Here is a 21,564-nt window from a genome sequence, read left to right as displayed (position 1 = left end):
GACAGGTGAGAAGCCACGCTAAGATTCTCTGAATGCACCAACTTCGAGGCAATCTGGGAATATGAGTAGAGTCAGGAATACAAGAATTTTATAAAATTGCATTCTCATGGCATGGGGACAGGTGAGCCCAGACTTGAGAAACATTAGAGCTGGAATTGGGGATGAAAGCAAGTGGACGGGGCATGCTTGTCTTGAGAGAAATTTTGGAAGAGAATTTAACACCTGAAGGACAGGGAGGTGGGGAGAAGTAAGAAATTCAGAGGGATGACCGAGGGAGAAGCCCCATCTGGCTGATGGGCCCTGCAAGTCCTCTCAGTTGACGGGGGAGGTGGTAGGATCAGGAGACATGTTGGTCCTGGAGCCACCACCGCCTGAATTCCACTTGTGCTGAGGACTTCCCTAGGGAGGGCAGGAAGAAAGCTGACCAAACTCCCTGGGCCTGGGAATACTTGGGGCAGCCAGACTGGTTATTATCAGTTCTCACCTGAGCAAGGTCAGTCTGCAGCCAGAGTACAGAGGGCCAACACTGGTGTACTTGAACAAGGGCCTGAGCTGTGGGGGAGGGAGAGGGAGATGAGTAGGATGGCTGAGGATGTAGGGGCGAGGAAGATGTAAGGTGGGAGGGGCTGCAATCAGGAGGCGGGGCTTGTAGGTCTCGGGTGAGGGGAGGTGGATGAGATCTTCCATGCCTGGGCATGGGTGACGTAGGTGGAACTAGACAAGGTGGGCAGGGGAGAGTGAGGTGGGCAGGGCTCTCACCAGACCCTGAAGGACCCTCTCTGTAGCATTGAACTTCCTGGAGCCAGGCCACATGTTCTCCTCATACCGCAGGTTAGTGATGGTGAAGTTGAGGGTGAACGGTATTGGGAGATGGCTGGCAGCTGTAGTGGAGGTGGGAAATACACACTATGTTCAAAAGTAGAGAACATTTAAGAGTTTGTAATGGACTTATTCCTAAACATATGCAAGTGGATTTAAAGAGAGTGATAGAAGGTTTTCATGCCTCCCTTGACCATAATGATCAAAGTTTTTCATAGAATATGCTAAATAATAATAGTTAGATGTCGAGTATAACCTTTGGTGCATCTTCAGTGTTGTTCCATAATCTTAGATACTATCTATTACCTTTGTTATCACCACCATCATTATCATCACCAACACTGTGGCCATCACTTTCATTATTGCCATCACCATCACTATCCAGACCAAAATCATCATCATCATAATCCCTATCATCCCCACCACCATCACCATCATCATCCACATCATCACCTGCACAGTCACCACCAGCACCATCATCATCATCATCACCAATCACCACCACCACCATCATCATCATCACCATCACCACCACCACCACATCATCATCACCACCACCACCACATCATCATCACCACCACCACCACCATCACCACCAACACCACCACCACCACCATCACCACCACTACCACATCACCATCACCACCACCACCACATCATCATCACCACCACCACCACCATCACCACCACCACCACCACCACCACCATCACCACCACTACCACATCATCATCACCACCACCACCACCACCATCACCACCACCACCACCACCACCACCATCACCACATCATCACCACCACCACCACTACCATCATCACCATCACCACCACCACCACCACCATCATCACCACCACCATCATCATCACCACCACCACCATCATCATCACCACCAACACCACCATCATCACCACCACCAGCACCACCATCATCATCACCACCACCACCACCACCATCATCACCACCACCAACACCACCATCATCACCACCACCAGCACCACCATCATCATCACCACCACCACCACCACCACAACCATCATGATCCACATCACCACCACTAGTACCATGATCACTAACACCATGATCATATCATCCTTAACCTTCATAACCATAGCCACCACCGCTATCGTTATCATCCTCATTGCCAACATCACCATCACATTGTCCATCACCACCACAACCATCACCACCACCACCACCACCACTGTCATCCTTCCCATAATCACCACCAGTATCATCATCATCATCATTACATTGTCATTACTGTCAAAACCACGACCATCATCAATATCATCTTCCTAATCAGCATCATCATCACATTATGGTCATCAGCATCACCATCATTATTGCAATCATCTCCAGCAACATCATCACCACCACTATCCCACATCATCCTCAAAATAAAATAAGCTCTTTGAGGGCAGAGATTTTTACCTCTTTTGTGTTCCCTGCCTTATTCCTAGGGCCTGGCAGAGTGTGGGTGCTCAAAAAAGTTTGTAGGGTGACTCATCATCAGTAGATTTGATATGATTTTTAATCTTTATTTGAGTGAAAAGGACAGCAATGTTGACACTCATCATGCATACTCTACTAGAGGTACCATTGACTGGTACTTACCTGAAGGGCCAAGTATCGAGGCTGGAGTCCTAGACATTCCCAGATCCACTGTGGGGGTCCCAGGAGCTGAGGAGAAGCCTCATTAGTTAAAGCAGCAAATTCTCACACGGCAGAAAGGCCAGCAAATAGAAGTATTTTTACATGTGGAGCTTGAGATGAGCATCTCTCTGGAGCTGGGCCAGAAGGAAAGGGAATAACTTGTGCCCTCTCAGACCCTTCCCTCATGAAGAAGATATAGGGGCATAGGGGAAGGGGGTCAGCTCCTGTCCTGCTGGTAGTAGTATTGGAGCCACTGGAAGTTCAGTAGAATACTCACTGCTGGTGGTAGGCACAGAGCTTCGATGGGTGAAACCTGCATAGAGAGGGAAGGAGGAGAATGGGTAAGGGTTAGAGGAGAGGTGGGGGGCCAAAAGGGGTCAGGGTTATCCTGGTGCAACTGAAGGAGTTTCAGGGAACATGGGCTTTGGAGATTCTCTATCAGCACCCTCAGATCACGGAAAAAGGTCCTGAGGATGCAGGTCTTCAGTGAAAAATGAAGAAGAAACCATGAAGTTCAGATAATTGTCAAATGCAGACAACATGGCCAAGCCTTCAATGACCAGGCAGGGAGTGTGACCTCAAGACAGAGAGGAGAGGCTGCTCAGTGAGGAGGAAGAGACTCCAACCACATCACAGCTGCTCACCATTGACAAAGAGGCTGTCCCTGTCCAGGGTGTAGGGGCCCAGCTCAGTGATGCCGTGGGTCAGCTGGCTCAGCTCCCAGTACAGTTGCTCTCTGTCCAGCCCAGGGCTTTTGGGATCAGGCTGGTGGGTGCAGATGGCATCCACTCCAGTGGCTTCCCCATCCTTTTCAGGCCTGGAGAAGGCAGGTAAGGGGAATAACAATAAATGTTTGTCTAGGGAGGACTCCCAAGATTGCTGGGTGAAGGACAGGAAGGGGCCAGAGGAAATGAGAAGCCTGGTACACAGATGAGAAGCCACACGTAGATTCTCTGAGTGCACTGACTACTGTCCAGCTTGGGATGGTGAGCACAGTTGTGGATACAAGAATTTTTCTAACAATGCAGTGTGGCTCTTGTATTCTCATGGCATGGGGACAGGAGAGCTTAGACTCGAGACAGGTGAACAGCTGAAATTGGAAATTAAACAAGTGAATGAGGCATGTTTGTCTTGAGAGAAATCCTAGTTAGAGAATTTAACACCTAAAGGCTTGGGAGAGTCAGGGAGAAAAGAGGGAATTCAGAGGGATGGCCAGGGTGGAAGTCTAATCTTGCTGACAGACCCTGTGGAAACTCTCAGTCGATTTGGGTGGGGCTGCAGGGGGCAGTGGTAATATCAGGAGACAGGTTAGTCTTGAAGCCACTGTTTCCTGAATTCCATCTTTGGTGAGAATAAACACAGAGAGGGCAGGAAAAAAGAAGTCCAAACTCATGGAGACTGGGAACAATTGGGGCGGCCAGGCTGGCTATTCTAAGCTCTCACCTGAGTAAGATCAGTCTGCAGCCAGAGTACAGAGGGCCAACACTGGTGCTCTTGAACAGGGGCCTGAGCTGTGGGGGAAGGAGAGGGAGGTAAGTAGGATGGCCGAGGGGGTAAGGGCAGGGGACTAATCATTGAGGCTGGCACCAGCGGGTGGGCGTGTCATCAGTGGAGGCAGCCTTGGGTCTCTGGGACTGAGGGGAGGTGGGTGAGATCTTGTTTTATGCCCTGTTATGACTGAGATAGGTGGGACGAGATAAGGTGAACTGGACAGAGTGAGACAGGCGAGGCTCTTACCAGGCCCTGAAGGACCCTCTCTGTGGTGTTGAACATCCTGGAGCCAGGGGGCTGCATGTTCTCCTCATACCGGAGGTTGGTGATGGTGAAGTTGAGAGTGAATGGCACCAGGAGAGGGCTGGCAGCTGTAGTGGGGGGTGGAAAATAATCTGTTCAAAAATAGGGAACCTTATAAGTTTCCAAAAGACTTAGTTCCAAACATATGCAACAGGATTTAAAGAGAGAATAAAATAAAATGTTTCCATGCTTCCCTCAACTGTAATGATAGACGTTTCTAACAGGTCCTACTAAATAATAGCAGTTGGATGCTGAGCATAGGTGTTGGTGCATATTCAGTGTTCTGTAATACTAAGTGTTATCTATTGCCTTTGTCCTCATCAGTATCACCAACACTGTCACCCTCACTATTATTGTCATCACCACCAGCATCAGCACCAAAACCATAACCATCTTAATCCCTATCATCCCCACCATCATCATCACCGTCACCAAAACAAGCATCATCTACATCATCGCCACCAGCACTATAATCACCAACATCATTATCATGTCATCATTAACATTATAACACCACCACCATCATTGCCAGCATCACCATCACTACTGTCAATCACTACCAGAACGACCATCACCACACCAGTATCATTCTTCCCATAATCACCATCAACACCATCATCATCACCACCATCTTCATAATTATCATCTTCATCACCATCATTATTATCATTATCTCCAGCAACCTCACCACCAACAATCCCATCACACTCACAATAAAATAAGCTCTCTGGAGACAGAGATTTTTATCTCTTTTGTGTTCCCTGCCTTATTCCCAGAACCCTGCAGAAACTAGGTGCTATATAAAATTTATTGGGTGACTCATCCTCACTAGATTCACTAGGACATTTCGTCTTTATTTGAGTGAAAATGGCAGAGATGTTGACATTCATCAGGTATGCTGTAAACGAGATGTGATTGACTGGTATTTACCTGAGGGAACAGATAGAGAAGCTGGAGTCCTGGACGTTCCCAGGTCCACTGTGGACATCCCAGGAGCTGAGAAGAGGACCTCATTAGTGAAAACAGCAAACCTTCTCATGGGAGAAATGCCAGCCGGTAGGAGAATTTATGCACCTTGCTGGATGTGGGGCTTGAGCTGGGTTTCTCTCTGAAGAGACTTGGGCCAGAGGGGAAAGGGAATAACTTGTGCTCTCCTAGCTCCTTTGCTCATGAAGAGGACACAGGGGAATAGGATAAGGGGTCAGCTCCTGCCAGGATTGGCGTAGGGTTGGGGCCACTGGAACATCAGTGGAATACTCACTGCTGGTGGTGGGCACAGAGCTCCGATGGGTGAAACCTGCATAGAGAGGGAGGGAGGAGAGTGGGTGAGGATTAAAGGAGAGGTAGGGGACCAATAAGGGGTCAGGGCTACCCTGGTGCAACTGAAGGAGTTTCAGGGAACATGGGCTTTGGAGATTCTCTATCAGCACCCTCAGATCACGGAAAAAGGTCCTGAGGATGCAGGTCTTCAGTGCAAGATGAAGAAGAAACCACGAAGTTCAGATAAATCGTCAAATGCAGACAACATAGCCAAGCCTTCAATGGCCAGGCAGGGAGTGTGACCTCAAGACAGAGAGGAGAGGCTGCTCAGTGAGGAGGAAGAGCCTCCAACCACATCACAGCTGCTCACCATTGACAAAGAGGCTGTCCCTGTCCAGGGTGTAGGGGCCCAGCTCAGTGATGCCGTGGGTCAGCTGGCTCAGCTCCCAGTACAGCTGCTCTCTGTCCAGCCCAGGGCTTTTGGGATCAGGCTGGTGGGTGCAGATGGCATCCACTCCAGTGGCTTCCCCATCCTTCTCAGGCCTGGAGAAGGCAGGTGAGGGGAATAACAATAAATGTTTGTCTAGGGAGGACTCCCAAGATTGCTGGGTGAAGGACAGGAAGGGGCCAGAGGAAATGAGAAGCCTGGTACACAGATGAGAAGCCACACTTAGATTCTCTGAGTGCACTGACTACTGTCCAGCTTGGGATGGTGAGCATAGTTGTGGATACAAGAATTTTTCTAACAATGCAGTGTGGCTCTTGTATTCTCATGGCATGGGGACAGGAGAGCTTAGACTTGAGACAGGTGAACAGCTGGAATTGGAAATTAAACAAGTGAATGAGGCATGTTTGTCTTGAGAGAAATCCTAGTTAGAGAATTTAGCACCTAAAGGCAAGGGAGGTGGGGAGAAAAGAGGGAATTCGGAGGGATGGCCAGGGTGGAAGTCCAATCCTGCTGATTGACCCTGAGGAATCTCTCAATTGATTTGGGTGGGTGGCAGGGGGCAGCGGTAATACCGGGAGAAAGGTTAGTCTTGGAACCACTGTTTCTTGAGTTCCATCTTTGATAAGAATAACCACAAAGAAGGCAGGGAAAAAAAGTCCAAACTCATGGAGACTGGGAACAATTGGGGCCACCAGGCTGACTAGTCTAAAGTCTCACCTGAGCAAGGTCAGTCTGCAGCTGGAGTACAGAGGGCCGACACTGGTGCTCTTGAACAGGGGCCTGAGCTGTGGGAGAAGGAGAGGAAGGGGAGTAGGATGGCTGGGGGGTAAGGGCAGGGTAGTAGGGCTGGCACCAGTAGGTGGGCCTGGCATCAGTGGATGAAGGCTCATGTCTCTGGGTTTGAGGGGAGGTGGGCGAGATCTCGTTTTATGCCCTGTTATGAGTTAGACAGGTGGGACCAGACAAGGTGATCGGGGGAGAGTGAGACAGGCGGGCCTCTTACCAGGCCCCGAAGGACCCTCTCCGTGGTGTTGAACTTCCTGGAGCCAGGGGGCTGCATGTTCTCCTCATACCGCAGGTTGGTGATGGTGAAGTTCAGAGTGAATGGCACCAGGAGAGGGCTGGCAGCTGTAGTGGAGGTGGTAAAGAAACAATGTGTTCAAAAGAAGAGAACATTATATGTTTCCAAAAGGAATATTTCTAAACATATGTAACAGGATTTAAAGAGAGAGTAAAATAAAAAGTTCCCATGTGTCCCTTGACTATAACGATAGAAGTTTCTAACAGAGCCTAGTAAATGATAGTAGTATTTGGCATACCTTTTGGTGCATATACAGAGTTCCGTGATACTAAACATTACCTTTGTTATCGCCATTGTCATCATCAATATCATGAACACTGTGACCCTCACTATTATTATTGTCATCACCACCAGCGTCAGCACCACCCACATCAACACCAAAATTATGACCAAAAAAACCATGGTCATAATGACCCCTCCATCATCATCATCCCCTCCAACATCATCATCACCGTCACCATCTTCATAATTATCATCCTTATCACCATCATCACCACTAGCGTATGGTCATCTCCAGTAACCTCATCACCAACAACCCCCATCACCCTCGCAATAAAATAAGCTTTCTTGCAGTGAGATTTTTATCTCTTTTGTGTTCCCTGCCTTATCCCTAGGGCCCTGCAGAAACTAGGCACTCAATTAAGTTTGTTAGATGACTCCTCATCAGTAGAGTCACTAGGATTCTTAAATCTTTATTTAAGCAAAAATGGCTGAGATGTTGACACTCATCAGGCATGCTCTAACAGAGATGCGACTGATTTGTACTTACCCAAGGAACCAGGTTGAGAAGCTAGAGTCTCCGATGTTCCCAGGTCCACTGAGGAGGTCCCAGGAGCTGAGGAGAGGGCCTCATTAGTGAAAGCATCAAATCCTCTCATGGCAGAAATGCCAGCAGATCAGAGTATGTATGGACCTTGCTGCATGTGGGGCTTGAGCTGGGTCTCTCTCTGAAGAGACTTGGGCCAGAAGGGAAAGAGAGTAACTTGTGCTGGCCCAGCTCCTTTGCTCATAGAGGACATGGGGCAGGTGAGAAGGGGTCAGCTCTTGCCCTGCATGGTGTAGGAACAGGAGCACTGGAACATCAGTGGAATACTCACTGCTGGTGCTGGGCACGGAGCTCCGCTGTGTGAAACCTGTGTAGAGAGGGAGGGAGGAGGGTGGGTAAGGATTAAGGGAGTGGTGGGGAACTATACAGGGGTCAGAGTACTCTGGTGCAATGGAAGGAATTTCCTAGAACACGAGTCATTGAAGATTCTCCATCAGCGCCCTCAGATCTAGAAAGTGGATCCTGAGGATGAACTCAGTCCGAGATGAAAAAGAAACCATGAAGTTCCAACCTCAGCCATCACATACAGATAACATGGCCGAGTATTCAATAGCCAGGCAGGGAGTGTGACCTTAAGGCAGAGAGTAGACGCTGCTCAGCAAGGAGGAAGCAACTCACCATTGACATAGAGACTGTTCCTGCCCAGGGTGTAGGGGCCCAGCTCAGTGATGCTCTGGGTCAGCTGGCTCAGCTCCCAGTATAACTTCTCTCTGTCCAGCCCAGGGCTTTTAGGGTCAGAGCGGTAGGTGCAGATGGCATCCACTCCGGTGGCTGCACCATTATTCTCGGGCCTGGGGAGGGCAAGATTGGGGAAAGACAATACGTGGATTGCCAAGGGAGGGGTCCTGAGATCCCAGGAGGCAAGACAGGAAGGGTCCAGAAGAAATGAGAAGCCTGATACAGAAGGGAGAAGCCACACCTCCATTCTCTGAATGCACTGACTCTCAGCCAGCCTGCAACTATGAGCAGAATCATGGATGCAAAGATTTTTATAAAATTGCAAAGTGGAAACTGCATTCTTGTAGCATGGGATCAGGAGAATTCATACCTGAGACAGGTGAAGAGCTGGGATTGGGGATGAAAACAAGTGGACGAGACGTGTTTTTCTTGGGAGAAATTTTGGGAAGAGAATTTAACAACTGGTGGAAAGGCAGGTAGGGGAAAGGAGGGAATTCAGAGGGATGACCAAGGTAGAAGCCCAGTCCTGCTGATGGGCTCTGTAGAATCTCTCAGAGGAGGGGAGAGGTGGTAGGATCAGGAAGCATGCTGGTCTTGGAGCCACTGCCCCCTAGATTCCACCTGTGCTGTGGACATCTCCAGGGAGTGCAGAAAGGAAGCAGGTCAAACTTCTAAGAGCAGTCAGACTGACTGTTCTCAGTTCTCACCTGAGCAAGGTCAGTCTGCAGCCAGAGTACAGAGGACCAACACTGGTGTTCTTGAACAAGGGCCTGAGCTGTGGAGGAGAGAAAGGAGGAGAGTGGGAGGACTGAAGTCATGGGGGTATGGGAGAAGGGAGGTGGGCATGACTGGCAACAGTTGGTGGGGCTGGCATCAGTGGTTGGGGCATGCATATCTGGGGGCAAGATGAGGTAGGTGAGATCTTCCATGCCTTCCCACCTTCCACAGGTGAGGTGGACAGTAATAAACAAGGTGAGTGGGGTAGAATGAGGTAGGTGGGGCTCATACCAGACCCTGAAGGACTCTGTCCGTGGTGTTAAACTTTCTAGAGCCGGGGTGATGCATGTTCTCCTCATACTGCAGGTTAGTGATGGTGAAGTTAATTGTGAATAGCACCAGGAGAGGGCTGGCGGCTATAGTGAAGGTGGAAAATAAATGCTGTGTTCAAAAGTGGACTAACATTGAAGAATTATTTCTAAACATATGTAACAGGATTTAAAGTGATAAAAGGTTTTCATACCTCCCTTGACCATAATGGTAGATAGTTTCCATAGAGCATGCTAAATAATAGGCTAGATGCTGAGCACAGCTCCTGGTGCATATTCAGTATTCCACACCACTAGACATTATCTACTACCTTTGTCAACACCATGATCATCAGCGACACTGTGACGATCACCATTATTATTGTCATCACCACCAGCATCAGCACCAAAACCACGACCACCATAATCCCTATCATCCCCACCCCATCATCATCATCACACCACCACCACAACCATCATCATCCATATAATCACCACTAGCACATGGTCACTAACACCATCATCATATCATTCTTACCATCAAAACCACCATTAACACCACCACCACCACCATCATCATCACCATCATCATTATCCTCATTGTCAACATCACGATCACATTGTCAATTACCACCAGAACCATCACATCACCAGCACCACTATCATCCTTCCCATAATCACCACTATCATCATCACCATCAAAATCACTACCGCCACCATCATCATCACCAACATCAACAGCAACACCATTATTGTCATGTGCACCACCATCATCACCACCACCCCATCATCATCATCATCACGATAATATAACCCTCCTGAGGTCAGAGATTTTTACTTCTTTTGTGTTCCCTGCCTTATCCCTAGGGCCCTGAAGAAGCCAGGTCCTCATCACTAGATTCACTAGGACTTTTTGTCTTTATTTGAGTGAAAATGGCAGAGACATTGACACTCCTCAGGCATGCTGTAATAGAGACGCCATTGAATGGTGCTCACCCGTGGGTCCAGACAGGGAGGCTGGAGATCTAGAGGTTCTCAGGTGCACTGTGGAGGTCTCAGGAGCTGAGGAGAAGGTTTGCTGTATTAGTGAAAATAGCAAACACTCTCATGGCAGAAACACCAGCAGGTAGGAATATTTACGGGCCTTGCTGCATGTGGGGCTTGAGTGGGATCTCCATCTGGAGCTGGGCCAGAGGGAAAAGGGAATAACTTGTGCTCTCTCCATTCCTTCCCTCATGAAGAGGATATAGGGGCACAGAAGGAGAGGTAAGCACCTGCCCTGTATGGCATAGGATCAGGAATACTGAACATCCGTTAATACTCACTTCTGGTGGACATCACGGAACTCCGATGGGTGAAACCTGCATTGAGATGAAGGGAGAAGAGTGGGTAAGTGTTAAGGGAATGGTGGAGCACCCTCATGCAATGGAAGGAGTTTCCCAGAACACAGGCCATTGAAGAGTCTCTATCAGCACCCTCAGATTTAGAAAGCAGGTCCTGAGGGTAAACTCGGTTTGAGATGAAGAAGAAACCATGAAGTTGTGACCTTATCCACCACATACAGACAACATGGCTGAGCCTTCAGGAGCCAGGCAGGGAGTGTGACCTCAGGCCAGAGAGTGGAGGCTGCCCAGCAAGGAGGAGGAGACTCCAGCCACATCCAAGTTGCTCACCATTGACGTAGAGACTGCTCTCGTCCAGGGTGTAGGGGCCCAGCTCAGTGATGCTCTGGGTCAGCTGGCTCAGCTCCCAGTACAGCCGCTCTCTGTCCAGCTCAGGGTTTTTGGGGTCAGGACGATGGGTGCAGACAGCATCCACTCTGGTAGCTGCCCCATCCTTCTCAGGCCTGGGGAGGGCAGATGAAGCGAATAACAATTTAAAAATTGCCTCAGGAGGAGTTCTGAGATTTCCTGGGGCCAGACAGGATGGGGCCAGAGGGAATGAGAAGCATGGGAGAGAGGTAAGAAGTCACATTTAGATTCTCTGAATGTCCTGGCTGCCAACCAGCCCAGGACTGTGAGCCGTGTAATAGATGCAAGAACCTTCATAAAATTGCAAGGTGAAGCCCGCATTCTCATGGCATGGAGACAAGAAAAAAGCTCACTTTTGCCAGCTACCAGTGTCCCATCCCTGACTACATAACATACCGTCTTTTACCTATCCTAAATAAACCCCAGCTCAAATCAAAATGATGCCTATGACTACATATGGTACTCAGACATAAGACGGATGAAGAGCTGGAATTGGGGACGAAAGCAAATGGATGAGGCATGTTTGTCTTAAGAGCAATCCTGAGCACAGAATTTAACAACTGGAGGAAAGGGAGGTGACTGGAAAGGAGGGAATTCAGAGGGAGGCCCAAGGTTGAAGCCCAATTCTGCGGATGGTCTCTGTAGAATCTTTCACTTGATTGGGAGTGGTGCTGATGGTATCAGGAGACAGATTCGTTTTGAGGCCACTGCCTCCTGAATTCCATCTGTTGTGAGGACATTCACAAGGATGGCAAGAAAAAAAAACAGTCCAAACTCTTTGAGACTGGGAACAACTGGGGCAGTCAGGCTGCCTCTTATAAGATCTCACCTGAGTAAGGCCAGTCTGCAACCAGAGTACAGAGGGCCGACACTGGTATTCTTGAACAAGGGCCTGAGCTGTGGAAGAGGGAGAGGGAGGTGACTAGGAGGGCTGGGGGCATAGTGGTGGGGCACAAGTGTGGCCAGTGCAGCTGCACCAGTGGGCAGGGCTTGTGTCTCTGGGGGAGGTGGATGAGATTCTCTTCCATGGTCCTGGCATGGGTGACATTGTTGGGACCAGGTAAGGTGGGCAGGGCAGAGTAAGGTGGGCAGGGCTCTCACCAGACCCTGAAGGACCCTCTCCGTGGTGTTGAACTTCCTGGAGCCAGGGCGATGCATGTCTTCCTCATACTGCAGGTTAGTGATGGTAAAATTGAGGGTAAATGGTAGCAGTAGGGGGCCGGTGGCTGTAGCAAAGGTGGGAAACAAACCCTATTGTATTTGTTCGTATTTTTAATCCATTGCATATGATTAAAAATAAGTCTACTGCAAACTCTTCAAGGTTCTCTACTTTTGCAATAGACTTGAAAAGTTTGCAATAGATTTATTTTTAATCATATGCAACAGAATTTAAAATGAATGACAAAATAAAAGTTTTCTGTGCCCTTCTTGTTAGAAATTATTTTTTAAGGCATATTAAATAATACTGGTTAGATTCTGAGCCCAGCTTTTGGTGCATTTTCAGTGCTGAAAAATATCAGATAATATCTGTTACCTCTGTAATCACCATTATCTTCATCACCATCATCATCACCATTATTGTCACCATCAGCACCGCCACCATCACCACCATGATAATCCCCATCAACCCTACCACAAACATCATCATCACCATTGTCATGTCGTCATTACCAACATAATCACCATCACTGTCATCTGAATAATCATCATGATCATTGCCATCATTATTGTCATCCTCAGTAACACCACCATCACCAGTGTCATAATCTGCATGAACAGCACCACAAACATCATCACTACAATCACATCATCATTACCATCATAACCAGCAGCACTACTGTCATCATCCAAACAACCATCATCATCTTCACCATCATCATCACCATTGCTATCATCATCACCACAACCAACACAACCGTCATCATCATAATTGTTATTATCATTATTGCCAACATACCCATAATTATTGCCAATTGTAATCCCCACCCCACCACCATCATCCCACCATCACCACGACCATCATTTTTCCCATGATTACCACCACCATAACCATCATCATCACAACCATCACGTTATCCTTACCATCATCACCACCACCACCACCCCCCCATCATCATCACCATCCCCCCATCATCATCATCACAATAATATAAGCTCACTGAGGGCCGTGCTTTCTCTTTTTTTGTTGTTCCCTGATGTATATCCAGGTCCTGTTACAGAGGCAGTGCTCAGTGAAGTTGGTTGGTCGACTTATCATTACTAGATTTACTGTGAATTTCCATCTTTGAGTGAATAATGGCAGAGGTGTTTGCACTTACCAGCCATGCTCTAACAGAAGTGCCATTGAGGTACTTACCTGTGGGACCAGGGAGGGATGATGGAGTCCCAGAGGTTTCCAGCTGTACTGTGAAGGTCCCAGGAGCTGAGGAGGAGCCCTCATTAGTGAAAGGAGCAAGCGCTCTCATGGAAGTAATGGCAGCAGGAGGGACTATTCATGGGGACTTTTGCAGGTAGGGATTCAGCTGGCACTCTGGTTAGCTGAGGCGGTGGGGAAGGGAATAATAATCCCCTTTGTGTCCTCTATGTTCTTTCCTTTATGAAAAGGACATAAGGGCTTATGAATAGGGGATAGCTCCTGCTAAACTTGGTGTAGGATTGGGACCGCTGAAACATCAGTAGAATACTCACTACTGGTGGTGGGCACAGAGCTCCGATGGGTGAATCCTGCATAGAGAGGAAGGGAGGAGAGTCAACAAGAGTCACGGGAGAGGTGCGGGATCAAACAAAAGTCAAGGTTACCCAGGTGGAATGAAAGGAGTTTCATGAAACAGGGGCCTTTGGAGATTCTCTGTCAGGATCCGTGTATAAGGGAAGAAGGTACTAAGGATGAAATCAGTTCAAGATAAAGAAGAAATCATGACTTTCTGACATCAATCACCACATACAGACATGTCCTAGCCTTCAATGTCCAGGCAGGGCATGTGACCTCAAGCCAGAGAGTAGAGGCTACCCAGCCAGGAGAAAAAGACTCTAATCACATCACAGCTGCTCACCATTGACATAGAGACTGTTCCTGTCCAGGGTGTAGGGGCCCAGCTCAGTGACGTCATGGATCAGCTGGCTCAGCTCCCAGTACAGCTGCTCTCTGTCCAGCCCAGGGCTTTTGGGGTCAGGGCGATAATGGCAGACGGTGTCTACTCTGGTGGCTGCTCTGTCCTTCTCAGGCCTGGGGAGAGGCAGTGAGGAGAATGGCAATAAATGAATTGCTTAAGGAGAAGTTCTGAGATGGCAGCGTGAAGGACAAGAAGGACAGAGGAAATAAAAAGCCTAATACAGAGGTGAGAAGCAACAGTTAAGTTCTCTGAGTGCACTGGCTGGCCTGGGACGGCAAGCATAATTGTGGATATAATTGTTTTCTTAAAATGTCAGGGTGGATCCTGCATTCTCACAGCATGGAAACAGGAGAGCTGAGACTTGAGATAGGTGAAGAGCTGTAACTGGTTATGAAAACAAGTGGTTGAGGCATGTTTGTCTTGAGAGAAATCCTGGTTACAGAATTTAACACCTAAAGTCAAGGGAGGTGGGGGGAAAGCCAGGAATTTGAAGGGATGGCCACAGTACAAGTCCAGTCCTGCTGATGGACTCTGGAATCTCTCAGTCAGTTTGGAAGTGGGGGCAGGGGCATGGCTAGTACCAGGATACAGGTTGGTCCTGGAGCCACTGTTTCCTGAATTCCATCTTTGGTAAGAATAACCACAAAGGGGACAGGAAAAAAGAAGTCCAAACTCACCAAGACTAGGAACAATTGGGGCACCCAGGCTGGAAATTCTAAGATCTCACCTGAGCAAGGTCAGTCTGCAGCCAGAGTACAGAGGGCCGACACTGGTGTTCTTGAACAAGGGCTTGAGCTGTTGGGGAGGCAGAGGGAGGTGAGTGGTAGGGCTGAGGAAGTAGGGGCAGGGCAGAAATGAGGTAGGTGGGGCTGGCTCCAGTTGGTAGAGCTGACATCAGTAGGCTGGGTGGGGCTTTTATCTCTGGGGGTGAGGGGAGGTGGGTGAGATCTTCCATGGCCACATAGGTGACATATAGGTAACGTGGGTAGGGCACAGTGAGATAGGTGGGGCTCTCACCAGACCCTGCAGAACCCTCTCCGTGGTGTTGAACTTCCTGGAGCCAGGGTGACCCATGTTCTCCTCATACTGTAGGTTAGTGATGGTGAAGTTGAGTGTGAATGGCACTAAGAGAGGGCTGGCGGCTATAGTGAAGGTGGGAAATAACAGTTTGTTTAAAAGTAGAGAACGTTTAAGAGCTTTCAATAGATTTATTTCTAAACATATACAACAGGATTTAAAGTGAGTGACAAAATATAAGGTTTTCATGCCTCATTTGGCTATTATGATAGATGTTTTTGATAGAGCACATTAAATAATAGTAGTTAGATGCTAAGCATAGATCGTGGTGTTCCATAGTGCCAGATCCCATCTACTGCCATTGTTAACACCACCTTCATTTTCAACATCACTGTGATTGTCTCCATGAGTATTACCACAGTCATCCTCACTACCATCAGCACCAACCCCACCCCCACCACCATCATCATCATTATCATCGTTACCACCATAATGATTATCCTCCCAATCATCACGTCCATCACCATTATCATCATCACCATCATCACTGTCAATATCACCATGATTGTCACCATCAGTAGTATTACTGCCATCATCACCACCATTATCCTCATCATCCCCATCACCACCAGCACCATCATCATCACCATCTTCATTATCATGAGTGTCAACATCACCATCATTTTTGTCAATCACCACCACCATAATTATTACTATCCTCACATAACTATTACCGTCATAACCACCCCCCCCAGCATTGTCATCATCCTTATCACTGTCATCATAATTATCATCACCACCACCATCAACTTTATCATGATCATTTTCATTATCACCACCACCATCATCACAGGAATATAAGCTATCTTAAGCAGAGACTGCTATCTATTTCTATGTTCCCCGCTGTATCTCCAGGGTCTGGCACACAGTAGGAGCTCAATAAAGCTTGCAGGTGGACTCCTTATCACTAGATTTACTATGACTTTTATCTTTATTTAAGTACATAATGGCAGAAATGTTTACACTCATCAGGGATGCTCTAATGGAGGTGCTGTTGGCTGATAGTTACCTGTAGGTTCAGGGAGGGAAGATGGGATCCCAGAGGTTCCCAGGTGCACTGTGGAGGTCCCAGGAGCTAAGGAGAAGCCCTCATCAGTGAAAGCAGCAAGCATTCTCATGGCAGAAATGCCAGTAGGTAGGACTATTATGAGGCTTACTGCAAGAGGGTCTTGAACTGTTTCTTTTTGGGCATAGGGGAGAGGGAATCACTGTGCTCTCCCAGCACTTTCTCTCATGAAGAGGACAAAATTGTTTATAGGGAGGGCTCAGCTCCTGCCCTGCTTGGAGTAGAATTGGGGGTACTGGAGCATCAGTTGAATACTCACTGATGGTGGTTGGTATGGAGATCCAATGAGTGAAACCTGCAGAGAGAGGGAAGGAGGATAGTGGTAAGGGTTAAGGAGAGGTGGGGGACCAAACAGGAATTAGGGCTACCTTGATGGAATAGGAGTTTCATGGAACAGGAGCCATTAGAGGTTCTCTATCAGCACATTCACTTCAGAGACCAGGGTCTGGAGAATGAACTCAGACCAAGATACAGAAAAAAATAATGAAGTTCTGACATCAATCATCACATGGCAGAAGCTTCAACGTCCAGTCAGGAAGTATGACCTCAAGCCAGAGAGGAAGGGCTGCCCAGCAAGGAGGAAGAGACTCAACCACATCAAAGCTGCTCACCATTGACATAGAGACTGTCCCTGTCCAGGGTGTAGGGGCCCAGCTCAGTGATGTCATGGGTCAAGCGGCTCAGCTCCCAGTACAGCTGTTCTCTATCCAGTCCAGGGCTTTGGGGGTCAAGGTGGTAGGTACATGCAGCATCCACTCCAGTGGCTGCCTTGTCCTTCTCTGGCCTGGGGAGGTTAGGTGCAGGGGTGGGAGATGACAATGAAAGAACTGCCCAGGAAGGGGTCCTGAGATTCCTGAGGGAGGGACAGGGAGGGTACAGAGGAAATGAGAAGCCTGGGAGATAGGTGAGAAACCATAATTAATTTCCCTAAATGCACTGACTCCCAGCCAGCCTTGGACTGGGAGCAGAGTCATGGACACAAGAATATTTATGAAATTGCAAGGTGAAACCTGCAGTTTGACACCATGAAGACAGGAGAGCTCAGACTTTAGACAAGTGAAGAGCTAGAGTCAGAGACAAAAGCAAGTGGAAAAGCCACCTTTCTCTTGAGGGAAATCTTGGGAACAGAATTTTAAAACTTAAGGAAAGGGATATGGGTAAAGGACGTTACTGAGAAGGATGAGTGGAGTAGGAAACCAATCTTGATGATGGATTCTGCAGAATCTGTCACTTGAGTGGGGGAGTGCTAGGATCAAGAGACACGTTCTTCCTGAAACCGCTTTCCGAGGACATTCACAGATAGGGCAAGAAGGATGCTGAAAAAACTCCTGGGGCCTGGGAACACTTGGGGAAGCCCTGATGGGTTATTCTAAGATCTCACCTGAGCAAGGTCAGTCTGCAGTTGGAGTACAGAGGGCCAATACTGGTATTCTTGAACAAGGGCCTGAGCTGTGGAGGGAGAGGGAGAGGGAGGTGATTGCGAGGGCTGATGAGGAGGGGCAGGGCAGAAATGAGGCTGGTAGGGATGACACCAGTGGGTAGGGCTGGTGTCTCTGGGTTGAAGGTGATTCATGTGGGATCTTTGTCTATATCCCTGGCATGGACGATGCATGTAGAATCTGATAAGGTGGGCCAGGCAGAGTTAGATGGGTTGGACTCTCACCAGACCCTGTAGGACCCTCTCCGTGGTGTTGAACTTCCTGGAGCCAGGACGTCGCATGTCCTCCTCATACTGCAAGTTGGTGATGGTGAAGTTAAGGTTGAATGGCACCAGGAGAGGTCCAGGCACTGGAGTGGGGGTGAGAAACAAACACTATGTTCAGAAGTTATGGGTTTGCAATAGAATTATTTTTAAATATACACAGCATTAAACAGATGGACAAAATGAAGATTTTCAATGCCTCCTTTGCCTATAATGATAGAACTTAAAAATAATATACTATATTACATCAGTTGGATGCTGAGCCTAGCTTTCATTGTATGTTCATTGCTCAATAATGTCATATGTTACCTCTTACCTTTGTTACCACCATCATAATCACCATCATTGTCACCTACAGCATCATTATTGTCATCATCATTGCCACCACCACCACGATAATACCCATCATCACCACCAGCACAACCACCACCGCCATGATCATCACCATCACCATCATCACTGCCACCACCACCACCATGATAATTCCCACCACCACCATCATCATCATCACCATCATTACTGCCATCATCACTGCCACCATCATCACCATGATAATCCCCATCACCACCACCATCATCACCATCATTACTGTCATCATCACTGCCACCACCACCACCTTGATAATCTCCATCATCACCACCAGCACCATCATCATCATCATCATCATCGTCACCCACACCATCACTGTTGTCACCACCACTGCCATGACCACCATGATAATCTCCCACATGACCACCAGCACTATCATTTATCACACTCAACACATCATCATTATCATCATAACCCCCACCATTGTCATCATCCTCTCCACCTTCATCATCATCATCATCGCTACCATAAGCATCACCATCATCATCAAAACCACCACCACTCTCATCATCACCACCTGCCAGTCATCATCACAAGAATACAAGCTCTCTGACAGCAGAGATTTTTATCTGTTTTGTATACCTGCTGTATCCCCAGGGCCTGCCACCGAGGAGGTGCTCAATAACATTTGTGGATGGACTCATCAACACTAGATTTAGTATGATTTTTACCTTTATTTGAGTAAATAATGGCAGAAATGTTTCTGCTAATCAGTCATGCTCTAACAGAGGTGCCTTTGACTGGTACTTACCTGTGGGACTAGGTAGGGAGGATGGAGTTCCAGAAGTTCCCAAATGCACTGTGGAGGTCCCAGGAGCTGAGGAAAAGACCTCATCAGTGAAAGCAGCAAGTGCTCTCATGGCAGAAATGCTAGCACGTAAGACTATTTATGGGCTTTTCTGCATGTGGAGTTGAGCTGGGTCTCTCCTTGGGGCACAAGGTAAAGGGAATGACTTGTGCCCACCCAGCTTTTTTGCTCATGAAGAGAATATAAGGGCATATAAAGTGGGTTCAGTTCTTGTCCTGCTTAATGTAGGAATGGGGACACTGGAATATCAGTTGAATACTCACTGCTGGTGATGGGTACAGAGTTCCACTGGGTGAAACCTGCAGAAAGAGAGAGAGGAAGAATAGTGAATAAGAGTCAAAGGAGAAGTGGGTGACCAAATAAGGGTCAGGGTACCCTGGTGCAATGGAAGGAGTTTCATGGAACAAAGGCAATTGGAGATTCTCTATCACCACCCTCACATCAGGGAAGAAGGCCCTGAAGATATAGTCGATGCAAAATGAAGAAGAAACTGAAGTTTAAATGTCAGCAATCACAAAAAGACAACATGGCCATGCCTAAAATAGGCAGGCAGGAAGTTTGACCTCAAGCCAGAGAGTAGAGGCTGCTCATCAAGAAGGAAAAGCCTCCAACCACATCACAGGCACTCACCGTTGACATAGAGACTGTCCCTGTCCAGGAGGTAGGGGCCCAGCTCAGTGATGCCATGGGTCAGTTTGCTCAGCTCCCAGTACAGCTGCTCTCTGTCCAGTCCACGGTTTTTGGGGTCAAGGTGGTGAGTGCAGATGGCATCCACGCTGGTGGCTGCCCCATGTTTCTCAGGCCTGAGGAGGATAGGTGAGTGGAGTGACAATAAATGGATTGCCTAGGAAGGGGTCCTGAGATTCCTGAGGGAAGGATGGGCAGGAGCCAGAGGAAATGGTACAGAGGTGAGAGGCTACACATAGACTCTGTGAGTGCACCAACTCCCAGCCAGCCTGGATCTGTGAGCAGACTCATGGGCACAAAAATATCTGTAACATTATAAAGCGGATCCTCCATTCTTGGGGCATGGGGACAGGAGAGCTCAGACTTGAGACAGGTGAAGAGCTGGAATTGGGGATCAAAGCAAGTGGATGAAGCATGTTTGTATTTGAGAGAAATGCTGGTTGAAGAGCTTATTACCTGCAGGAAAGGAAGGTGGTGGGAAAGGAGGGAATGCAGAGAGATGACCAGGGTAGGGGCCCTATCCTGCTCATGAGCTGCGCAGCATCACAGTTGAGTGGAGAGATGTTACTATCAGGAGACACCTTGGTCCTGGAGCCACTGCCTCCTGGATTCCCCTGTGCTGAGGGGACCCCCAGGGAGGGCAGGAAGGAAGTTGTCCAAACTTCTTGGGACTGGGAACAACTGGGGATGGTAGGTTGGCTCCTCTAAGGTCTCACCTTAGCGAGGTCAGTCTGCAGCCAGAGTACAGAGGGCCGATGCTGGTGCTCTTGAACAAGGGCTTGAGCTGCAGAGGAGGGAGGGCGGTGAGTGGGAGAATTGAAGTATAGGGGCAGGGCAGACATAAGGTAGGAGGGGCTCGCATCAGTAGGCCGGGCTTGTACATCTGGGACCCAAGGGTGGTGGGTGAGAACTCCCATGGCCCTGGCAGAGGTAATATAGGTGGGACTGGCAAAATGGTAGGGCTCTCACCAGACCCTGCAGGACTCTCTCCATGGTGCTGAACTTCCTGGAACCAGGGTGACGCATGTCCTCCTCATACTGCAGGTTGGTGATGGTGAAGTTGAAGGTGAATGGCACCAGGAGAGGGCCAGGGGCTGCAGCGGGATTGAGAAGTAAACACCATGTTAAAAGTAGAAAAAAATATGATATTGCAATAGACTTATTTTTAAACATATGTAGCATTTAAAGTGAATGACAAAATAAGTGTTCTCTATATCTCTCTTGCCTATATTGATAGAATTTTGTAAAAAGCACACAATAGTAGGTAAATACTAAGCATAGCTGTTGGTGCATATTCAGCGCTCAATATTGCCAAAAATATTATCTATTCCCTTTGTTCCTACTATCATCATCATCACCATCATCCTCATCACCACCATTATTCTTGTCCTTCTCATTACCACCGCTA

At 48.1% G+C, this 21,564-nt stretch overlaps 1 protein-coding gene across 1 annotated transcript in view; it reads right to left on the bottom strand.

Annotated features, from left to right (window-relative positions):
- MUC16 (mucin 16, cell surface associated) overlaps positions 1-21,564 on the bottom strand; it is an 82,072-nt gene that overhangs the window by 42,861 nt on the left and 17,647 nt on the right. Inside the window, exons 30-57 of the mRNA XM_064380722.1 lie at positions 19,413-19,478; positions 18,254-18,378; positions 17,972-18,039; positions 17,202-17,374; positions 16,850-16,885; positions 16,534-16,599; positions 15,465-15,589; positions 15,175-15,242; positions 14,388-14,560; positions 14,023-14,058; positions 13,691-13,756; positions 12,436-12,560; positions 12,164-12,231; positions 11,257-11,429; positions 10,909-10,944; positions 10,580-10,645; positions 9,567-9,691; positions 9,266-9,333; positions 5,896-6,068; positions 5,527-5,562; positions 5,196-5,261; positions 4,209-4,333; positions 3,915-3,982; positions 3,116-3,288; positions 2,749-2,784; positions 2,433-2,498; positions 760-881; positions 485-552 (exon numbers count right to left, since the gene is read on the bottom strand). Coding sequence (XP_064236792.1) covers positions 485-552; positions 760-881; positions 2,433-2,498; positions 2,749-2,784; positions 3,116-3,288; positions 3,915-3,982; positions 4,209-4,333; positions 5,196-5,261; positions 5,527-5,562; positions 5,896-6,068; positions 9,266-9,333; positions 9,567-9,691; positions 10,580-10,645; positions 10,909-10,944; positions 11,257-11,429; positions 12,164-12,231; positions 12,436-12,560; positions 13,691-13,756; positions 14,023-14,058; positions 14,388-14,560; positions 15,175-15,242; positions 15,465-15,589; positions 16,534-16,599; positions 16,850-16,885; positions 17,202-17,374; positions 17,972-18,039; positions 18,254-18,378; positions 19,413-19,478 — 2,596 coding nt within the window. The remainder of the gene's footprint in view (positions 1-484; positions 553-759; positions 882-2,432; positions 2,499-2,748; positions 2,785-3,115; positions 3,289-3,914; positions 3,983-4,208; positions 4,334-5,195; positions 5,262-5,526; positions 5,563-5,895; positions 6,069-9,265; positions 9,334-9,566; positions 9,692-10,579; positions 10,646-10,908; positions 10,945-11,256; positions 11,430-12,163; positions 12,232-12,435; positions 12,561-13,690; positions 13,757-14,022; positions 14,059-14,387; positions 14,561-15,174; positions 15,243-15,464; positions 15,590-16,533; positions 16,600-16,849; positions 16,886-17,201; positions 17,375-17,971; positions 18,040-18,253; positions 18,379-19,412; positions 19,479-21,564) is intronic.

The sequence above is a fragment of the Aotus nancymaae genome, unplaced genomic scaffold (genome assembly GCF_030222135.1).
Source record: "Aotus nancymaae isolate 86718 unplaced genomic scaffold, 86718_ANA_hifiasm-v0.15.2.pri h1tg000028l, whole genome shotgun sequence".
NCBI classification, from domain to species: Eukaryota; Metazoa; Chordata; class Mammalia; order Primates; family Aotidae; genus Aotus; species Aotus nancymaae.
This window is presented reverse-complemented; position numbering and strand designations above follow the sequence as displayed.